The sequence below is a fragment of the Xenopus tropicalis genome, chromosome 4, assembly GCF_000004195.4.
Source record: "Xenopus tropicalis strain Nigerian chromosome 4, UCB_Xtro_10.0, whole genome shotgun sequence".
NCBI classification, from domain to species: domain Eukaryota; kingdom Metazoa; phylum Chordata; class Amphibia; order Anura; family Pipidae; genus Xenopus; species Xenopus tropicalis.
In genome coordinates this window covers 106,735,876-106,759,264 of record NC_030680.2, presented here as the reverse complement: position 1 = coordinate 106,759,264, position 23,389 = coordinate 106,735,876, and the positions used below count along the sequence as shown (strand labels likewise).

At 37.5% G+C, this 23,389-nt stretch overlaps 1 protein-coding gene across 1 annotated transcript; it reads left to right on the top strand.

Moving 5' to 3' along the window:
• Positions 1 to 842: 842 nt before the first annotated feature.
• clca1.3 (chloride channel accessory 1 gene 3) lies at positions 843 to 22,115 on the top strand. Its single transcript, XM_012962455.2, has 14 exons — positions 843 to 1,003; positions 1,630 to 1,767; positions 2,310 to 2,460; positions 3,544 to 3,652; positions 5,853 to 6,018; positions 7,787 to 8,011; positions 9,987 to 10,211; positions 12,829 to 13,009; positions 15,675 to 15,781; positions 15,877 to 16,098; positions 18,311 to 18,581; positions 19,949 to 20,113; positions 20,450 to 20,680; positions 20,900 to 22,115. Exons 1-14 carry the CDS (start codon positions 848 to 850, stop codon positions 21,268 to 21,270), a joined length of 2,718 nt encoding a protein of 905 aa, XP_012817909.2. The 5' UTR covers positions 843 to 847; the 3' UTR covers positions 21,271 to 22,115.
• Positions 22,116 to 23,389: the final 1,274 nt, after the last annotated feature.

The window sequence follows — 23,389 nt, the reverse complement described above, 5'->3', positions numbered from 1 at the left end:
GTGCTACACATTAGAACTGCTTTCAGGTAACCCATTGTTTCTCCTACTCCCATGTAACTGGAGGAGTCCCAAGCTGGACTTGGATTACTTACTATTGAGTGCTATTCTGATATCCACTACTACCAGTCCACATAATTTAACCCAACACATTAAGGCTCATTTTACTGAACTAGATTGCACACATAAATGATGGTAGATCATTTTAAGGCGAAGATTCGCATAGATATTAGAATAGAATTTCAATGAATTTCTGGCGGTGTCATTACCTTGTATTCTTCAGAGAGGTTTAGGCAAATACAGTACTGAAGCTGAAATGTCCAGAATGTTCTTGACCAAAATCTGAATGAGCTCTGAACCCCAGGATCAGGCAAACACTTCTTGCTTTGTTGCTTACTACTATTTTGGAAATGATTGATTATAATGCTCACTGTAAAAATATTTTTTTCAGAAAGTCTCAGATATTATCTATTTGTCAAAGATGAACATCAACCTTAAAGAAAAATGATCCATAAAGTCCATCGATCCATGTTTCATTTCTATCTGTTCTATTTCCAGTAATTTCCATTTCTATCTGTTTTCTATTTCTACCAAAGGTCTAATTCTGTCAAAGGTTAATTTTGTTGCATTTATGTAAAAGATATTACCTTTCTATCTTCTGCTTTACTTTAATTGTTACCCCTGCATAATTCAATATCATTCCAGTTTCTTGCTGGAAGAATGACTCATTTTGAAAATGCTGTAAAAAGACATTGCACATTCTAGTGGTGTGGCTTGGATTTACAAGGTTTGTTTGTATATATACATACCTAACGTAAACCTTCACCCATCCATTAGGTAGATGAACACAATGTCTTTCTGTAGTGTCTTTGCATTATTTGTAACATGTTATCTTTTCTTTGCATCTGGTACTTCAATCAAACTTCAGGATGGTGGCTATGAAGACATTGTTATTGCAATTAATCCAGGACTGCGAGAGAATGTCAAGATTATTGAAAATATTCAGGTAAAGTCACAAAACCATTTTTCAATTAGTCTTGTCATTTTTTTTTATTTTCAAACCAAACAACAGCATTCATTGAATATTTTTATATATTTTCTAACTATTATTATGACATTGTAGAAACAGGTTCATAGGATTTATTTAGATTATTTATGAGACAATGGGACATTAATTGCACACAGTGGGATTCCATTCTATTCATTTAGACTTTTCAAAATTTTGAAAAAAAAAAATTCCAGTTCAAAATATGAATAATATTTTTGTAAATTCCAGGGAAATCCATTTCCCCCTAGAGGACTTTACTGATTCTATCACAATGAAAAGTGGAAAAAATGTACAATAATATCCAATAATTGTTTACCCCAAATCTAATGTTTATTCATATGGTCTCCTCTTCAGGTTTGGGTTCTATAAATCAGAACCCAACAGAGAATAAGCACGTATTTCATATATCAACTGGCCCCTGTGACTGAGCTGCCCCTTCCTCACATTTAGGAACCTATACAATAATCAAGAATAAAGTAAACAAGATTTTTAGATTAATTTATTGTTACAAACTGGTATTATGGACCAATAAGTTATAATAAACCAAATGTTTTTTTCTCTCCTTTGTTGATGTTTCTTACTAGAATATGATAAATGGAGCTAGCCATTATTTATTTAATGCTACAAGGAATCGAGTCTATATAAAAAGTGTAAAAATCTTAATTCCTATGACTTGGTCAAACAAGAGCTATACCAAGGCAAGAACAGAAACCTATAATAAGGTAAGTGTCATTTAAAAAGGAAGGTGCAGAAGGTAGAGACGGTGGAGATGTTTAGCAGATAAGTAATATTTAATGTTGTGCATTTTACATTCCTCCTTCACAGATATGGTCCTAATCTTTGCATTACAAAGAAAAAAGATTACAAGGTTATTTTTAATAATTATACAGAAAATAAAACATATATTTTGCTATGACAGCTATTACAGGTTTTAACAGCTTGCAAAAATACCCATTAACTTTTCCATATAAGACAATAAGGCTAATTTATATTTAGATATTTTATTTACACTGTACAATGTTTTTATTTTATTTTCCATTAATTGTCTTGAAAGAAAGCCTAACACTATATCAAAAGGGAACCATCAAAATGTTTATGCAATTTACAATTAGTTTAAATATTTTTTCTCTCAAACAGCATATAATGTAGAAAAATTAGTGTAGTAATTATTATTTATTTATTATTATTTTATTTATTTATGCCACTACTAATAGCCATATTGTATACTAATATCATAGTCATACAGTACTTCCCTGCCCAACAGGCAGATGTGATCATTGCCACCCCTCATCTCAAGTTTGGAGATGACCCATATACTCTGCAGTATGGTGGCTGTGGAGAAGCAGGAAAATACATTCATATGACACCAGACTTCTTGCTGAATGATGTCCTGGTTTCTGTTTACGGACCTCGAGGTAAAACATTTCTATGTATTTATTAATAGTTTGAAAAACCCTTGTAATGTCAGACTTATATCAACAGATTTATGGCATTTTGATAATTGTAAACTGGTCAATTAATCTTGAAACAGAGTACATTTTTTAGAATTTCTTTCTCCTCTTATTTATTCCTTATACAGGTTACCATGGGCATCCCTAGAGAGCAACTCAAAGAAATGATAAATGGGTTTAAAAAATTCTGCATATGCAGTAAAGTTTATGACAACCTGAAGCCTTGGGCTCCACTGCTTCCCACTGAGCACTGTGCCCACTGAGTGCAGCTACTCACTACTCCTCTATACATTTTTGACACATGAAATAGTCCATTTCAGAGTGGGTCTCTTATTCATTTTAGGGCTAAGACAGACAGGAATAAAAGTTGTTGCTGCTTGTAGTTGGTTAGATCTAATTGATTAACATGCCTGATCCAGTGGTTTTAAGACTTATTCAGTTCAAACCTCCCCTGCAAACTTTGATCATTGCCTGCTGTAGCTTATAACATGGTCACAGATATATAATATCTAATCTATATTCTGTCATTTCTGTTACCAATTGTTTTAATAATGTATGTCACCAAAGATTATTGTATTGAGCGTGAAAGAATGACTTTGATACTCCTGAGATATTTCCTTTTTCCATCAGCTCACCCTTTATAAACTGGTGGTTTGAAGTCACAGTGAAGTTAATGATTTGCAGTTTCCAGCTGCCTCTGGTAGGCTTATGTGGCACAATGTCATTTTGTCCACCTGGCTTGAGTAGGTAGCTAAAAGGTGGGAGTTATGCTGATACAGTAGGTAGAGATTTAAGTGGTCAGGCACTGGGTATGCCAGTAGGTATCCCTAAAATGTCTTGGTGCAGGGCTGAACAACTGACGTTCCATATAATAACCCAAGGGATTATTATGGCCCCTAGTTTTCTTAAGCACTCCACAAACATCTTTTAGCTTGTATGAGTAGCAGGTCATGGCTGTTTGTTGTTTAACATTATGCATCCTTCCAAGCTGAATTCACAAAGCCATCATTTGAAATAAATACAATTCAATAATTCATGTATTTTCAGGGAGAGTCTTTGTCCACGAATGGGCGCATCTACGATGGGGCGTTTTTGATGAATACAACTATGAAAAACCTTTTTATATTACTGGAGATAAAAATATAGAAGCAACAAGGTATTTCTCTCTCATATATTTTTTGTATATTTAGTAAATTATTTTGTTTCTTACAAATTGTAATAACAAAGTGGGCGCTATGGCAGTCATTACTTGAAGCCTGGCGTCACATGGCGTCACATAATGCCATAAAGTAAGTGCAACATCAAATTTATGTTTTAATTAAGTTTTCATTTGTGAAAAAATGCTATTTGCTGTGTGAAGCAGAAATGAGATACCCAAGTAGCTTTAAATATTTCAGTGATTTAAGCCTGAGTGCACAGCTGATTTGTGCAACCAGTATAATCCAGTATAGTGTAACCAGTATAATCCAGTATAGTGTATTTGAGTCTAACATTGACCCAACTGATTTTGATAAATAAAGAGACTACACTCCTTTCAAGGATCAAGACAAGTGGAGCATAATCATGTATTTAATGTTACCCACATAAGTGAACTCTGTGCAAAAGATATTTTAAGTCATGTATGTGTCCTACTATGATGATTAATTCACAGCTTTTATATGTTACAGCTGTTATATTAGTGTATTTCCATCCTAAATTGCACTGATCTGTACTGTCCAAATACCCTTAAAGAAAACTACATTTATATATAAATCTCCCTTATCTCTTTATTTTAAAGGGCAAGCATACAGTGTATATATAGCAGGACACTATGCATCTATGTGTAGTTTAAGACAAATAAATACAAATATGGCTTGTGTTTAAAACGTGTTCTGCGTATTGTTTCACATTTTCTATCCCTATACCCTGTAATATATTTTTAGGGAGGTGGGATTAATGAAAATAACATGACTGTCTCCACTCCTCTTTATTCCCCTAAATCCCTTATTACTTCTGAATTTGGACCAAGCAGGAGGAAATTTCGTTTTTTCTATGCTCTGATTGTAGAATCTATAGAGGCACTGTGCAAGGGTGGTTAGTAATCTACATATAATGTATCTGACCATCGCATCCTGGCATCCTTTATCAGGCATAATAAAACTTCATTATTAAAAAGGAGACTGCACTGGGGTAAAACTGAGACCAATAACTGACTTTTACTCTCCTCACGATGACACTACAATCTGTAGATGACTGATTCAATCAGCTTATTGTTAAATTCAATCAATTCTAATGTTTCACACTATCTGGTTAACTTAGTATAGCTCACCAAATTTTTTTATGTTTAAGCTGTCTAGATATATTGTCACTGTGTTCATTTTTACAGTATTCCAATGGATACCCCCCATTTATACTATATCTGTATCATAAGACTAAAAAGTGAATTAAATACAGGTATGGGACCTGTTATTCAGAATGCTCGGGACTTGGTGTTTTCCAGATAAGGGATCTTTCCGTAATTTGGATCCCCATACCTTAAGTCTGCCAAAAAATCATTTAAATATTGAGTAAACCCAATAGGATTGTCTTGCCTGCAATAAGGATCCATTATGTCTTAGTTGGGATCAAGTACAAGTTACTGTTTTATTATTACAGAGAAAAAGGAAACCATTTTCAAAAATTTGAATTATTAGCTTATAACAGAGTCTATGGGAGACGGCCTTTCCATAATTTGGAACTTTCTGGATAACGGGATTCCAGATAACGGATCCCATTCCTGTAACAATATACATATATATGAATGCATGCATAAAACTTATCACCTGCTCTTCAAGGGTGGTTTTATGCCTTTAAAAATGAAAGCTGAGCTTGGAGATCTCTCTGATATAGCAGGAAGAATGATCTTGCTTTACTAATACTAAATTAGTAATATAAAACATGGGGCCAGTGCATTGACCAATCTCTTTTTTTATTTATGTTAAAGCAAGTTTGACCAGGTCTCACTTTCATAATATTCTACTTTTACTTTAAGCTTATGGCAGGCAGGGAGATTTGTCACCACTAAGTATGTATTATTAGAGCAAAATGTTGACGCTTGAATATGCTGGGAGAAATAATTCGCATGTATTGACTACAGATATGGAATTATCATCCTCCAGTGTACAAATTGACCAAATAATTGCTTAGCTTCACTAAGCAAGAATAAGCATAAGAATAAGCCAGAAATTATTTTTTGTCATGCAAAACATCTTTTTAACATGCATAATTGGACAGTCTAATGTATCTCCAACAATGTCTCATTTATAGATTCTGAACTCTTGAGATATACATTTTTTTGTTAACACAGTAAAAACCAAGTATTTCCTTTCCCTTGGCAGATGCTCTGCTGATATTACTGGCACCTACATTAAACAGTGTCAAGGACAAACCTGCAAGTGCATCCGTGACCCACAAACAGGCCTTTATGAAGATGACTGTGTATTTGTACCTGAAAGGAATGGGGCTGCCAAGGCATCTATCATGTATTTACAGGCACTGCCATCTGTGAGTAGATAATGCATTGCATGCGTAAAAATAGAAGTATAGTCACTGACTTTGATATTCTTTAAAAGAAGCTCAGCCTCTTCTAGTCATAATGCCAATGACACTGGGTAGAGAGGAAAATAATGGTAATTGTTCCCTTAAACATACAGGATTAGTCATTTAGGAAATGTTACCACTCACAGGTTCAATATACTTCAATCATTTTCCTGACATTGCTCAACCTTATTGTATGGTTTGCTGGCAACGCCAGTTGATATCAGTATCAAAGAGTATTAAACACATTGGGACCTGGCCAAGCCACAGCTAATATTCCTGTAAAAATCATACTTGAACTTTATGTGTGAGCGCTGGGATTTGCTGGGAAGTGTTGAACTTGATGGACTTTGGTCTTTTTTCAACCCAACTTAACTATAAAAACTATGTAAGTAGTATATCTTTTTTAAATTTGAAGAACAATAGTTTATTACTTATCATTTTGGAACAACACAGTACTCTATTTCCAGAACCTGCTGCCTATCTACCTCCAAGGTAATAACATAACCAATATGCAGATAATCACCCTGCATAATGGACGCCTATCTGTGTCCTGGTAATCTCATTATCTACCTTGCAAAGACCAGTAGCTTCAAGCTTAAGGCTAAGGGCACATGGAGCACTGGCTGCTCTCAGCTTGCCTTTATTCTGCAAACTGAGAGAATCGGATCTGCTCCCTTCACAGCTCTGTTTATTGCACTGAAAATTACATTACATTATTAAAACCCCCGAAAATGCTTGCTTTCTTGTTTTTTGGGGTTGATCTCTGCTCCACTCTGTGTAGCTGCACTCAAGCAGAAGCTGTACTTTTCAGTGCAGATACACAGATATGTGGAAGGGAGTTGATCCGCTTCTCTCAGGCTTCAGAAAAAGGAGCAGCTGAGTAAACGCTCTGTGTGCCTTTGGTTTAAGCTTCAGTTTAAGTTTATCTTAAGAAATAAATAAAAATAATAGTTTAAAGAAAATAGGCAAAAAGTAAGTTCAGCAGAAGTTGTTAAACTAAAAGAAACCCAAGCAAGGACCAAGGATGGAGTAGCTTTAGTTTCCCTGTTTAGCTCAAGAGATAACAAAAGTAGAAAGCAAAATTTTAGTATAAGATAAAATACATAAAGCTCAATCACATGAATGTCTATGGGCACAAGCCACTGCTACTTAAAAATACATGCGGTTATAAAGGTAAGTAATTTATTCCACACTAGACCTAGTACTGACCGCTAAAGAACAAATTCAGGCAGTGAACTTTCACCTTTTTACAGAGGGAAAAGCTGATATAAAATGCTGTGTAAACGGCACTGCCTTTTTTATACGTTGTTTTTCCCCTTTGAAAAACAATTTTTATGTCTGATTTTACACACACACCTGCACACTCATAAAAAATCATTCTAATCACACAAGATTTTACACAGTATACAATGACCTTAAAGTGCCAATGTAAAGTGTAACTTTAGTTTATTTGCCCATAGTGGCATCACTGTCTCATAATTTTAGCAGTTAGTTCTTACTTTCCTGAGGATTGTTTCTAAATTTCTTTTTTTCAGCAACATTATTGTAATCAAAACGTCTACCGGTCTTTTACCTTCAACAGTATCTGTCTAACATTACTGCCCCACTTTATACTCTCTGTCCATATCCTTTATAATCTTCATTCAAAAAAGGAAAAGTTTATTTTTATAAATTGTTAAAGTCATTTTTTTGGTTTAAAATGTACAGTAATATTTGATTTTGCTGTTTTTAGGTTACTGAATTCTGTGACAAGAACCATAACACTGAGGCTCCAACATTACAGAACCGGATCTGTAACTCACGTAGCACATGGGACGTCATTATGAACTCCACTGATATAAAGTCCACTCCTCCACAGGCTGACTCCAATATCCCAGCAGTCCCCTCCTTCTCGCTGCTACAGAGTTCTGATAGAGTTGTGACTCTGGTGCTTGATGTGTCTGGAAGTATGGCCAGTGTAGGTTTTCCTCTAGTTAACTTTATTCTCAGTTAAGATATTATTATAGTATCAGCCCCATGGGAGGCAGCCCTTGTGCTACCACTGTTGCAGAAATGAAATTTACAGAAATACGACCCAGTGGAGTGGTAACAGGTATAGTTCACAAGAAAATTAGGACCTGAGCATGCCTTGAGATGCATTCAAAATAACCTATATACGGTATTTCAGTGGAAGAAATGGGGATGATAGATAATTTGACTGCTAAAACAAAGACATGGACATATTACTATATATACAGACTATAAGGGGCAGATTTACCAAAGCACGAATTAGAATCCCGAATGGCAAAAATTCGTATTGGAAACGAAAATTTTGCAACTTTTTAGTCGCTGTCGCGACTTTATCGTATTTTGCGCGACTATTTTGTCGCCTTCGCGATTTTTTCGTATTGAACGATCGTAAACGGCGGAAAAAATAAATGGCACTCTGCAGCTCCAACCTGGCCCAGGAAAGTCACGATAACAAAGCTTGAATGAATCCGAAACTTTCGTACTCGGCGCAACAATACGATTTTTTCGCGATGACGACGGAAAAATCACGGAAAATATACGAAAAAGTCACGGCGGCGATGAAAAAGTCGCAAAAATACCAATCATTACGAAAAAAACGCATTCGGAAGCATTCAGAGCGCTCGTGGATTAGTAAATGTGCCCCTAAGAGTGATTACATCCTTACATTTCCCCTTGAATCTGACTAGTAGGAAGAAAAAGTGGATTAGTAAAATAATTTGTCCTCTTGTTGTACATAACTTAAAGGGGAAAAAATCCCACCAGACTGTAGTTCTACAATTTGCATTCATTACCTATGGACACATAGGTTTAAATGTAGATGTCACTTGCCCCCTACTACCCTGTTTCAGATCCCAGTGACAGAAAATGTTTGATTATTAATTTATTCTCTTATTCAGGTACAGACAGGGCCTTTCAGGAATCTCTCACACCCAGTTTTCTATTACTTCCTTCCATATACAGCCTTGGGTAATGCAGGGTCGAAAGGAATGGCCGGCAGGTCTGACAGAACCTTGCACAATATTTTTACTCACCAGCAACCCAACCAAACAGGAGAGACTTAAAGGAACAGTAACACCAAAAAATGAAAGTGTATAAAAATAATTAATATATTATGTACTATTGCCCTGCACTTGTAAAAGTTGTGTGTTTGCTTCATAAACACTACTACAGTTTATATAAATACCCTGCTGTGTAGCCATGGGGGAAGCCATTTAAATTGAAAAAAGGAGAAAAGGCACAGGTTACTAAGCAGATAACAGATAAGTAGCATAGATTCCCATTGTATTGTACACAGTTATCTGTTATCTTCTTATATAACCTGTGCCTTTTCTCCTTTTTTCAATTTAAATGGCTGCCCCCATGGCTACACAACAGCTATTTCTATTAACTATAGTAGTCTTTCTGAAGCAAACACACAGCTTTTACCAGTGCAGGGCAACAGTACATTATATTTTAATTATTTTAAAACATTTTTATTTTTTAGTGTTACTGTTCCTTTAAGTGCATGAACTGTTCAAGATGGTCCAAGGGATTAGCATGAACAGAAGGAAACATAAATAAGTTACCAGTTGTTTATTTTATATATCTGCTCAAAACATTTCTTTTTGAGTCGGAATCACTTCAGCTAGAATTGATTTGAATTTTTTGAGTAGATAAGAGTTTTTTATGCTGTATGACAACAATAACTGGGGCTGCATGAAAACAAAATCCAAATTTGAGAATGCACAAAGGTCAGATGGTTTGTTAGGTTTGTGCACACTGTGTATAGTTGCTTTGAAGCTGGAATCCCAAAACCTCCACGTAGACTGCATGGGATATGCCAATATTTTTCATATTTACAAAAGTAAACAATCCGTACAATATTGCAAGGACATGTTTTTTTTTTAATTAAAATGACAAGAAATATTTTTACCTGTTTGTAGGGTGGTCGCATTGAACGGCTGTACCAGGCAGCAGAAGTGTTTCTTATGCAGATTGTTGAAGAGGGCTCTTATGTTGGGATTCTCACTTTCTCAACCTCGATATCTGTCCTCTCCAAATTGGTGCAAGTAATTGAAAACACTCAGCGGAAACAACTAAAGTCCTTCCTTCCAACAAATGCATTTGGTGGAACAGACATTTGTTTGGGAATTAGGGAGGGCATCAAGGTAATTACTCTTTTGTATATAAAAAATATCTAAAAGCTAGATTATTGTGTATGATCTTATTTAAGGATGCAATTGTATTTTGAAAGTGCTCAAATAAGGTGACATTGCAAGGCCCTAGGCAACCCGGTCGGCCAACTCCGCCCAACTCCCCGCCCCCCCCCCGAACGGCGCATGCACGCCAAAGCACAGGAGGCGGTGCAGGGGGGTGGGGCGATTAGATCAGTCATTGCCTCCACCGGTAATGACAAGCGGTGGAGGCAATGACAAAGTAGCACTAGGGGTAGGCAGGAGAGGCTCCTGCCTGGCGCCCCTCAATCGTTGCGCCCTAGGCAGCTGCCTCTTCTGCCTACCCCTAGTTCCGGCCATGTTGCAAGGAGAAGAAGTGTCTCTTAGCAAGACTCTGGGACCTGATTGAGACAATACAGCATTCTGCACATGGCACAACCTTAGGCATGTCGCTCTATTTTAAATGAATACTGTCATGGGAAACCATGTTTTTTTCAAAACGCATCACTTAATAGAGCTTCTCCAGCAGAATCCTGAATGGAAATCTGTTTTTAAAAAAGCAATCATATTTTTTTATATTTAATTTTAAATTTTCACATGGGGCTAGCCATGTTCTTCATTTCACAGGATGCCACAGCCATGTGATTTGGGCTCTTATAAACTTCAGTCACACTTTACTGCTGTGCTGCAAGTTGGAGTGATATCACCCCCCTCCCTCTCCCCCCCCCCAACAGTCGATCAGCAGAACAATGGGAAGCTAATCTCTCTGAAATGCCTTTCCACTGGCAACACAGAGAATCTGGTGGAAAGGGCTACACATCACTTCAGTTTTCCAAACTCGTGCAAAGTCTCCTTCAGAAAACTGAAGCGATGAATGGGCCTTTCCACCAGCAATTCCCTTTGTTGCCATTGGAAAGGCATTTCAGAGAGATTAGTCACCTGCAGAATCTTAGATCTATCGCGTGTTACTAATGTCTCCGTGGGACATTACCCTAAAAATGGTAGATATCAGAATAGCACTCAATAGTAAAAAATCCAAGTCTGACTTGGGACTCCTCCAGTTACATGTAGGAGAAGCAGTAGGTTATCTGAAAGCAGTTCTAATGTGTAGCACTGGCTCCTTCTGAAAGGCTCAGACTTGGGCATATATACATAAGTTGGTTTAGAACAAAATTTTAAATGGAAGAGTAAATTATTTGCTATGTAAACAGGGTAATTTAGAAATAAAAAGTACACCATAAAAACCATGACAGGATCCATTTAAGCTGGATATCCCCAAAACTACATTGTAAACTCAAAAGTACATGGGCTTTATTAGAAAAACAGCCAAAATAATCTCTAAGTGTTACGACTCTTTATTATTTATAGGAGGTTCAGAGATATCAGCAATTACAGTGCTGTGTGGGTACAAAATAATTCGAGCCTTTGCTGTAGAATAAAAGAAAAACTGCAAAGAAGATTTCACTGATGCTTATAATAGCCCCAGAAGTACAGGCTCTCAGCCACACACTGACAGTTGGTACACACACTTACTCAAATTACCCACACAGGCTCTGCTTAGGCCATCTCTAACCTGGCATTTTCTGGTAGTGGTCTTTGAACATATTTGATGCCAATAAGTAATAAGTGAAATCTACATTTGCATCAGTCTGTAGTAAAAGCATATCAATTATTGTTCTTAAAGGAAAAGTAACACTAAAAATTTTTAAGTAAAAAATCTATTCTACCCTGCCTCAATAATGGCCCTATCCTGCACACCATTTATTATTTTGAATGCTTTATTAGAAAATACCTGCTAAAACTTGGCTTCTGGTCATTTGAAATAAGGCAATATGGCGATGCAGGGAAGAATCCACTATGCGAAGATCGATTGATCGATCCTAGCCCAACTCCTTCCTATACAGAAGGAAGGCTAGGATCAATCAGTTTTAGCAGGTATTTTCTAATAAAGCATTCAAAATAATAAATGGTGTGCAGGATAGGGCAGTTATTGGGGCAGGGTAGAATAGATTTTTTACTTAAAAAAAAATTTGTGTTACTTTTCCTTTAAAGCAGACCTATTGTGTAAAAAACAAAAATATGCCAGTGCATTATACTTTTTTAATATAGAAGAAATGTGTGTTTGTGGCTGATTTATTAAACATTTCTTCAAAAACCCTACTAGTCCTGCCCATCTCTTTCACTTCCTGCTGCCTCTATTCCCAGGATGTGCAGGGGATCCAATGGCACTCAGCACATGGCACTGTAGGATAGGAACCAATCAGCAGCTAGGCTGACCTGATAGGGAACTGAATCCTGCCATTGCCTGTGCGACTGCATTGCTGTGATTGGCTATCCTCCTCCTACTGTGGTTCTGGCACGGGCAGTAAGAACACGCCCACCCCTTATTTGAAACAGAACCGGGACCATAACAGATCTATAGGCAGTTCCAATAAGGGGGCCATTTTTCATGTTAACGATAGTTTTTAGCCCGGAATGAAAGCAGCACCGTACATTATTCATTATTTGCCTACAATATTGGGGAGGATTTTCTGTTATGCCATGTGTCTCCTTAACTGTAAAATTGAGCTAATGATGTATTTGTCTAACATTTTTTTAATTCCACACATAGATAAACAGACAGTATGATGGATCATCATATGGCACGGAACTAGTCCTCCTGACAGATGGAGAAGATAACTATGACACATCTAAATGCTTTCCTGATATAACCAATAGTGGAGCGATCATTCATGTCATTGCTTTGGGCCCTAATGCAGCCAAGGAACTTGAACAAATTGTAGACATGACAGGTAAAGATATAAACTTGTATCATGAAACAAGCGTATCACATCATTTTACGATTTTATAAAAAATGAATGTTCTCATTTTGTTACTATAAAGCTAAGGAATCCAGATTGCAATATTTATTTTTTCAAATGATATACATTGAATCTGCCTGTGGGGTTGCACTGTACTGTTTGGATTAGAATGTTATCAAGCTTATTAAGTTTCCTTTTCGTGCACTGCTGGTTATGCCGGGCAGTTTTCTGTTAATCCAGACACCCAGCTTTGATAAAATGACATTTTTAAAGGAACAATAAAACCAAAAATTTGCATAAAAGTAATTACAATATCATGTACTGTTGCTCTTCACTGGTACAACTGGTGTGTTTGCCTCAGAAACCCTACTATAGTTTATATAAACAACACTGCTGTGTAGTTATGGGGGCAGCCATTTAAGGGAAAAAAGGTACAGACACATAGCAGATAAATGAAACCCCATTATATTCTATAAAGCTTTCTTGTGCCCTTCTTAATGTCCGTTCCTTAACTTACAAAGCTACACTAATCCATGATCTGTTCTGCTCTAAACCATTTCATCTCCTTGCACTAACAGAAACCTGGCTGTTACAGAATGACACTGCCACTGAAGCTGCGCTCTCTCATGGCGGTCTGTCTTTCTCCCACACCCCCCGGACCAATGGACACGGTGGGGGAGTTGGAATTCTCCTCTCCTCCCTTTGTCAGTTCGCATCTATTCCTATTCCTCCAGCTTTTTCTTTTAACTCATTTGAGGTGCATACCCTTCAAATCTTCCATCCTCTCTCTGTACGGGTGGCTGTCATTTACAGGCCCCCGTCAGCCTCCTCCCCTGCTACCTTCCTCTCTGATTATGAAACCTGGCTCTCCTTTTTCCTCTCTACTGACGGCCCTGCAATCATCCTTGGGGACTTCAACTCCCACATTGATGATCCCTCGCAACCCTGGCCCTCACGTTTTCTCCGCCTAACCTCATCCTTTGGTCTCCAGCAGTGGACAAACGCTCCGACTCATAAGGATGGTCACTTTATGGATTCTTTACTAAAAACCTGTCCCTTTCCGATTTTAGCAGTGTCCCCTTCCCCTTCTCTGACCATCACCTGGTTACATTTTCTGTCTCTCACTCTCCTTTCCAACCCGCTCCTTCCCCTGTACTAATTCGAAATACACGTGATGTAGACCTCCCGGCCTTAGCTCGCTATTTCAGGTCCAGTCTCTCCTCCTTTAACGATATGTCTGACCCTGATACCCTGGTTAGCGAGTACAACAGTATACTAGCCTCCATCATTCACTCATTTGCACCCCTTCAGCCTAAGTGTACTGAGGCTTAAAACCCCCGCCCCTGGCTGAATGTGCACACCAAATTCTTACGAGGCGAGTGCAAGGTCTGTGGAACGTGTGTGGAGGAAATCCCATACACAAGCGGATTTTATCTATTAGAAATTCCTATTGGCCTGCCTCAACTCTGCCTTGTCGAAGGCTAAACAGGAATACTACAATACCCTTATCAACAATAATAAATCCATCCCGCGACGCCTGCCTATCCTTAAAAAGGCCACGCTCGACCCGTCCTGTCTCTCTAACTACCGTCCTGTCTCGCTTCTACCACTTGCCTCCAAAATCTTAGAGAGTATTTTTTCTCCCGTATTACTAACTTTCTTAACGCCCATAATTTATTAGACCCGCTGCAATCTGGCTTTCAGCCTGTGCTCTCTACTGAGACAGTGTTGTGCAGAGTTACAAATGATCTTCAGGTTGCCAAAGCCAAAGGTCACTTTTCTATACCAATCCTCCTCGATCTATCGGCTGCGTTTGATACGGTTGACCACTCCCTCCTGATGCAAATTCTGCATTCGATTGGTCTCCGTAGTCAGGCTGCATCCTGGATCTCTTCCTACCTCTCTAACCGTTCTTTCACTGTCTCCTGTCTCCTAACAAAAACTAAACTAATGATCTTTCCACCTAAGCCTGGTTCTACCCCCCCCTTTTCTGTCTCTATTGATGGCACCCTCATCAACCCTGTCGATTCTGCGTGTTGTTTGGGGGTGGTCTTTGACTCCAGTCTCTCCTTCTCTGACCATATTAACACCACTGTCAAAACCTGTCACTTTTTCTTACGCAATATTGCCAAAATCTGTCCCTTTCTTTCTACTGCAACAGCTAGGCTGCTCATGCATGCCCTCATCCTATCCCAACTTGACTACTGTAACCTGCTACTAACCAGCCTCCCTAACTCCCATCTTTCCCCCATACAGTTTATATTAAACACCGCTGCCAGAATTCTCCTCCTCTCATCCAGGAGAGTTCAGGCCCTTCCCCTGCTAAAGTCCTTATCGTGGCTTCCTATTAAACAAAGAATATCTTACAAACTCCTTCTCTTAACCTTCAAAGCCCTCCATTCCTCTGCTCCTCTTCCTCTGCTGTAGTCAATGTTAAACAGGCATGTATCAGAATGGAGTATGGATAGAATATTGCCAAAGGAAAATTGTAAAATAATAAGCAAGAATAAATAATAACAATAAAGAATAAATCTACACATTTGCACAGATGGAAATCATTTAAAAAAAATAATTATTTAATTAATCTATTCATTGTTGTAGGTATACAGTATGTGCATTTAAAAATGTAATTTTTTTTTATTGATCTGTCCCATAGAGGGATTACGCTTTCTAGCAACAGATAAAGTGGATACTCAAGGATTAATTGAGGCTTTCATCAGCCTCACAGCTGGAGATGGGGCTACTACCCAGCATGCTATTCAGGTGATAATATTACAGAAATATTATTAAATAAAAGTCATATCAAAGCATTGTGAGTTTTTGTAAATATTTACAATAATATTTGTTATCATTACCAGCTGGAGAGCTCTGGCTCAGTTGTTAACCCAAAGGATTGCTTAACTGGCACTGTCTTTATGGACAAGACAGTGGGGAATGGAACGTTCTTTCTAGTCACATGGGTAAACTTGGTACCAGCCATCAATCTAACAGACCCAAATGGAAAGGTATACACAACTAACAATTTTACCGCTGACACAACTTCAAAATCTTCTAGACTTGAAATCCTGGGAACAGCTGAGGTAACGCACTCATCTTGCTAGAAATGTGTATTATAGTGCATTTTGAAAGACTGAATTAGAATAAAAGGCCTTTATCAGTGGCAAGACATTTTCCACAATGTATGACATTAATTTGATTTGCTTTTATTTAACCACACTTTAATCTGATAGTTAGAAACCTATTTTTTCTTATCCTTGAGCATAATAATGTAAGGAGGTGAAAAGTAATTTGTTTCAGTGCTAATAGTTGTTATAATAGTCTGGCCAGTTGGGGGGGCAACCTATAGGGTTGGCCAGTAAAATAGTTCTTTCAGAAGTGTAAAGCAATAACGCTGATTAGAACAAAAGGGAATAAAAGAAAGAGGAAACAATTTTGGCAGTGTGAGAGTCAGGGACAAAAGCCTATATGATGGAGATAATCTGTGTTTTGCAAGTTATCAGGCAGTTGCAGGACAAAATAAAAACTGAAACCTGGTTAAGCAATTGGATCTTCATTATCTTTCACTTGAATTTTACAATGTACTTCTAGCACCAATGAAGGGGGTGGACTGGAAGGATGCCCGAATTTATGATAATTCCCTAGTGCAAGGTAATAAGTTAACAATAACTATTTTAGATAAGGTGTTATTTTACAGCTAAGCCACTAGGTGGCACCAGTATACCAATTATAGAAAAAGAGTGTAATATAAACCCTGGCCACTAGAGGATGATAGAGAACAAACAGTATAAAAAGGAGTGATTCACCCAAGCCAGAGTTCTTCTTTTCTGGCACAGAAGTTAGACAGGAAGGGTTTCCCGTGTAAGAAGTAATAGGTACTCCAGGTAGTCAGGCATGGACCCCAACAAGGAGGTAGGGGCTTAAGAGCCATGGCTAAGCCACAGTTAGGAACTGAGAGTCAGTGTAGGGACCAGGGGGAATAGCGTTTGGCAGGAAGATGGAATGCCTATCTGGAGGGGTACTAGGAGAGTACCGGACTGCTAGGACCGGAAGGTGGTGTAAAATTCTCTGAGGGTGAAGCTGGTCTGTAACAAGTTTGATAATGTGTTTGAGCTCTTGAACTATATGTATGCCTGTGATTTGTTTGGAATTGATGGGTCTGCAACCTGGCTTGGATGTGACTGTTACCCCTGTGCTGTAATAAAGAATTGTTGCGTAAAGTATCCTGTGTTAGTGTGAATTGTAAGTGTACCTGTACTACACACTTTCTGGTTATTAAACCTACAGCCATCAGGTGCTAGCTTAGTATTATAGGTACTAGAGGCAAGGGAAACACATTGACACAGAAGTAATGCATGTATATATAGTACCCTGGTACTGTATAGTTGTCATTTCCTATGGGTCCCCAGGATCACAAGGACTCCTTGGGGGTAAATTATTGCTAAAACATTATTATGTTGTTTACAATACACAGCAAGACTGCTGATCCTGCTACCCTCCAGCTACATTTGCCAGTATCCCAAAGGCAGCTGATTACAGGATGCAGGGAGTTTGACCAATATCTAGAGGTTGTAGGTGGGATTTCCCTTAATTGCATATTATTTTCTTTTGGAATTGCGGCAATTCTTGGACCTTAGGGTTGCCACCTGTCTGTTTTTGACCCGGACAGTTGGTTTTCAGAAGAGCTGTCCGGGTCATGTGATAACACCGTCACCCCCTGCCTGGCGAAAAAAGCCTGCAGAGGTGGCAACCCTATTGGACCTCCATATCTCTAACACCTACCTGACCTCAAAAGGCCACTGTTTCAGTTTGTCCTGCACTTCTAGGTAGGTGGAAAACTGAAACTGGGAACTGCCTAATTATATGGGCAGAAGTCTTTATAAAAATACTCTTTACATTATTTTTATATTACAAGTTAGTTTAAAATAGTGTGCACTAATGTATCAAATTGCTAATTAGGGAGATATAATGGCAAGCATAAACTTGACTGTTTAATCATGCATAACAACAACCAACAGGTAACGTAGTGGTTCACTGTTTAGAAGCAAATATTTAATTGGTTATTATGGGTTACTGGACCAGGAGCAGATTTGCCAACTGTTATTTTCTTACCCAATAATTTTGGTAGAATGATGAAAGACAAATTAATACTGTATGTAATGAATAAGTAATTAATTGCCTTAAATTTTAGATTGGATCCTTATGCATGAGGATAACTAGTTGAATAGTGAACAATATAGCATGTGTTTTCCAGGATTATGTATTTTCTCATTTATTTCACAATTTTTTTACTAGAGAGGAGCTTGGCAGTACAACCTGTGCAATACTCACACAGCAAGTCAGGCCATAGGCTTTGTGGTGACATCTAGAGCAGCGGATGAAAATGTACCTCCAATTACAGTGAATGCTCATATGAATCAGAATGCAAATAACTACCCTGAGCCAATGGTTGTCTATGCATCAGTAAATCAAGGACTATTGCCTGTCATAGGCGCCAATGTAACAGCCATTATTGAGCCAGTAAATGGCAATTTAGTCACTTTAGAACTCTGGGACAACGGCGCAGGTAATGTAACACTCAAAGCCACATAAATGTGTGTATTGGTCTGTCACATTTTATTCAGTGCACTATAATGCTGATATAATAACACAAATACATGCAATAAATAATTTCATAATCCTTATGTAGGTATAATGTTGTGTGGTATAGTGATATTTGTATGTGGTATGTAAACTGCTTTATATTGCTTTAAACAAATAAGATATTCCAAACATTATATACTTGGCTTGGTGTAAGTAAGAAAGTTGCACAAAACTACAGTAGCATTAAGGAGCTAGAGAGAGAAGAAGTGGTAGTAGTAGACTGGGTTGCTAATCATCCAATCAGGCTGTAGATTAGGCAAGTGTAATATAGACTCCAGGTGATTATTTAGGTGGTGGGTGCTAAAGAACATGTGTTAGATGGCCACCTGTGAACCAAGGAGTATTTCCTTTATTTGATCTCCACCTTCTCTGATATTGAAAGATACATTTTCTAGTCAGTGACAGAATACATGTTCTGATATATAATTAAAATCAGTGCGCAATTTAGTGCCTTGTAGTGCTTTTGCATTGGAGTCTGGGGCATAGGTTTGTAAATTGGCCCTCTGATAATGCTCTGCATTAATAAAACGTTGTTTAGGAAATTGTATTCACATTTTGTGATCCAGGATTAACAAAACAAAGTTTAAAGGGATACTGTTATGATTTTTATGGTATCCGTTTTATTTCTAAATTACACTGTTTACATAGAAAATAATTCACTCTAGCATTTAAAATGTTTTTCTTGAACCAACAAATGTATTTTAGTTGTAATATTGGTGTGTAGGCGCCATCTCAGTGCATTGTGCCTGAGTCTGAACTTTCAGAAGGAGTCAGCGCTACATATTAGAACTGCTTTCAGGTAACCTTTTGTTTCTCCTAATTTCATGTAATTGGAGGAGTCCCAAGCCAGACTTGGATTTCTTATTATTGAGTGCTATTCTGTTATCTACTGGGAGCTGCTATCTTGGTACCTTCCCATTGTTCTGCTGATCGGCTGCTGGGAGGGGGGTGATATCACTCCAACTTGCAGCTCCGCAGTAAAGTGTGACTGAAGTTTATCAGAGCACAGGTCGCATGGCGGTGGCACCCTGGGAAATGAAGAATATGGCTAGCCCCATGTGAAATTTTAAAATTAAACATAAAAAAATCTGATTGCACTTTTAAACAACAGATTTACGCGCAGGATTCTGCTGGAGAAGCTCTATTAAGTGATGCTTTTTAAAAAAACATATTTTCCCATGACAGCATTCCTTTAAGTAACATGCCATGAGATCATATTCCATGTGTGACATGGATCGTACAGTAATTATATCTTCACAAACATAATGAAGTATTTTTGACTGTTTCAAGGTGCTGATATTGTAAAAAACGATGGAATCTACTCAAGATATTACACAGAATTTCAAGGAAATGGAAGATATGGTTTAAAAGTGCGAGTGGAAAACGGCAACAAGAAAAGCCGACTGGCACTGCCAAGGGGCCGAGCTCTATATATTCCCGGCTATTTGGAGAATGGTAATGAGAAATATTTCCCTAAAAACAATACCATTTTCTTAATTTCACTATATGTCTTTCCTGCAATATTGGATTTTGTACAAGTCACTTTTAAATGCATTTTACAGTGTTTAAAAAGTTGCCAAACTTTGGACTTTGAATGTTATAGTGCAGTGCAAATAAAATAGCCCTCCTGTATGGAAACACTCCTGGGCTTAATACTGGAAAAGTTTTATTGGCTCTCCTGAATATGCCTGAGAGGGTGCAGACAGAATTAACCAAGTTAACATTAAATATTAAAATATCTTTCTTTTTTTTGGTTTCCTGTTTTAATTTTGTCTATTTTTTTTTCTTTAGAGCAAATAATAATGAACCCATCACGGCCAGTAATTAATGATGAGGACCTTAATTTGGGGGAATTCAGTAGAACAACTTCTGGTGGATCCTTTGTAGTAAATAATATACCTGCAGGTCCTCAGCCAGACTTATATAAACCCGACAAAGTAACTGACTTGGAGGCAAAAATAAAAGGAAACACAATTGTGTTGACCTGGACAGCGACTGGGGATGACTTGGACCAAGGAGTTGGTGTGTGACTGTATTTTATAGTTTTTCTTATATCTTCTGAAATGATTATCTTAATTTGCTTTTTTTCTGAAAGCAGTTGTTCACATGTATGTCTGGTCAATATTCCAATTTCTACAAATTCTAAAATCCTAATTTTGGTAACATATTAACTACTGCCTTTGTGTGGGTGTTATCTAAAAATTAATAAATTACCAGTTAAATAGAATTTTTATATTTCAGTTTCAGGATATGACGTAAGAATGAACATGAACTCCAGTGATCTCAGAAACAATTTTGATGGATCTACGAGAGTCAACACTTCCAGTCTAACACCACAGATCGCTGGATCCAGTGAATCATTTACATTTGTTCCAGATAAGATTACAATAGAAAATGGCACCATCCTTTATTTTGCTCTTATTGCTTTTGATAAAGTTTCACAGAAATCGGATCTGTCAAACATAGCACAAGCGGCTCTGCTTATTCCTCCAACTCCTGCTCCTACTACAGTTCCTACTAAAGTTCCACCCTCAAATGGCAGTTCTGGGAGCCTGGACATAACATTCCTGAGTCTGATCATTTGTTCATCTGCAATGTTTGCATTACTGTAATTATTATGTTGTGTACTGTGAACTGCAGGGAAAACATTTTGAGAAATGTGAATGTAAGAAAATATAAATTTTATAAAATTAATTGAACGCAATTAATTAAATCAATATTACTATACTCTAAAACATTAATGACTCTCATTTTTATATTTGAATCGCTAAACTATTGCCAGCAATTATTCATATACACTGTAGTTTGTTGTAAAGTGGTTGTAAAGTGACATTCAGTGGTGTACTATTAATGGGACCAATTTACTTGTTAGATTTAGGCCAATGACACATGAGGAGATTTGTCGCCCCGCGATTAATCTCCTCTAGCTGTGGCAACTAATCTTCTCAAATGCTTTCATATCGGTGAGGATGTAAATCGCTAGTAGGAAAACATATGTGTTGCTTTGGCTTTCTAAAGTCGCCCCGAAGGTGCCTCGCGAGGAAACTTTGGGCGACTTTGGAAAGCTGAAGAAACACTTATATCTTATAAAAGCGATTTACATTCTCACCGGTAGGAAAGCATTCAAGGAGATTAGATCAGTGACAAATAGTAATGTTTCTATGGTAAAACAGAGGGACAGCTGTTAATGAAAGCACACATTTCTCATACGTGATGTCTGTGCATTGTTAGAAACGAAGGAAAAACAGAGGAGCAGCTTTCTATAAGCAGATATAATTTCCTACTATCTGTCATTGAGTTGCAATGGATAATACCTTTGGTACACCTAGAAATTGACTTTGAGTAAAGTGTCACACTTTTAGGTGAATGACGATGATATAATGAGAATTAATATTTGTGGTGCACAAAAAAGCCTTGAATGTATGTTTACCATAATAAAAAAAACTGCATCTTTGAACTGGTGTGATTTGCATATGTTTAGCATCTACTCAGGGTTATTGTAAATGGTAATAAATGGCAATAACCTCATCTAAAGGGCATAATTTACTAACAGATGGCTTAGTGATGATGAAAATCATGCATATCATATACCCACGGCCATCCAAGTTAGCACATCATAATAAAACCCTAGCCCACAAAAAACCATTTGAGTTATTATGCAACTTTTTTGTGGTCACTACCATAGATGAAATATCAGTTGATGCAATTTCTCTTATATGTCACAGCAGTTCCACAGTTCAATAAGCACAGCAGGCTTGCGCCCAGTAAATTAGAAGCTATAGCTGTATTTAATGCATGCTCCGGAAATGACATAATATACAATCTTAAGATGCAAGCCACTTGGACCTGCCTTGTGGTCGTATGCACTCCTAATTGTATCTGTTTTGATGCATTGGCTGCAATTGTGGCTGCTGCATTTTCCTAAGTAGCTGCAATTTCGGAAATTATTATTATTTTTTTGAACATGTATTTATAAAATGCAAACCTATTCAACAGCACTGTACAATATATTCAATTTATATTCAAAATATTCAATATTATGAAAAAGTCAGACCCTGGTACCAATTTCTGTCCCATCCACACATAACAGCCCCTTCCTAAAAGTATAACCTACTATCAAGTGAATGGTTGTAAAATGCACAAATTGGTCATTGCAATGTTTTATGACTAAGGTTCTAGTCTCCTTTATAATAACTTTGACCTTAACCTGTCTAAGCATTGCAATACTAGTCACCTGCCCTGGACCATGGCCTTGTAATGTATTGATTTTACCTCTTTTGAATGTTAATGCCCCTGGTTTTCTGGTGCTCCTATGTTTTGCCCATCTGCTGACTTAAGAGCAGTCAGATCTCTGTGGGTTCCTCAGCTGAAAGCCGGGACCCAAAATGGTATTGGTGAACATGGGCACATTAGGAGAACTCTTTGGTTTCTGAAGGTGTCACACTACAGTCAGCCTGTGTCCTACCTTACTTGTGTGTTATGGTTAGTTTCTTGCAATGGACTTTAATTCTGGAGAATGGTGATAAGAGCATATATGGGTGGTTATTAAACAGGAAAACATATTCCAATGAAATTTCCTTTCAGTCCTTATGAAAAACCCAGTACAACCCCTCCTAGTTTTTTTCTGTGCATAAAAGGCTTATTTAGAAATGCAAGTACAAAGTGCTAACCAAATGATTAGTCAAGAAAAGACAAATTAGGTGTTTCCCTTATTATAAAATTGACTCATGC

What these genes read in the sequence shown, in the direction of transcription:
- clca1.3 (XM_012962455.2), top strand. Translation starts at nt 848, where the DNA reads ATGTCTTTCTGTAGTGTCTTTGCATTATTTGTAACATGTTATCTTTTC. An exon ending in AGATTATTGAAAATATTCAG is followed by an intron (nt 1,004 to 1,629) that starts GTAAAGTCACAA and finishes GTTTCTTACTAG; the next exon opens with AATATGATAAATGGAGCTAG. An exon ending in GAACAGAAACCTATAATAAG is followed by an intron (nt 1,768 to 2,309) that starts GTAAGTGTCATT and finishes CCTGCCCAACAG; the next exon opens with GCAGATGTGATCATTGCCAC.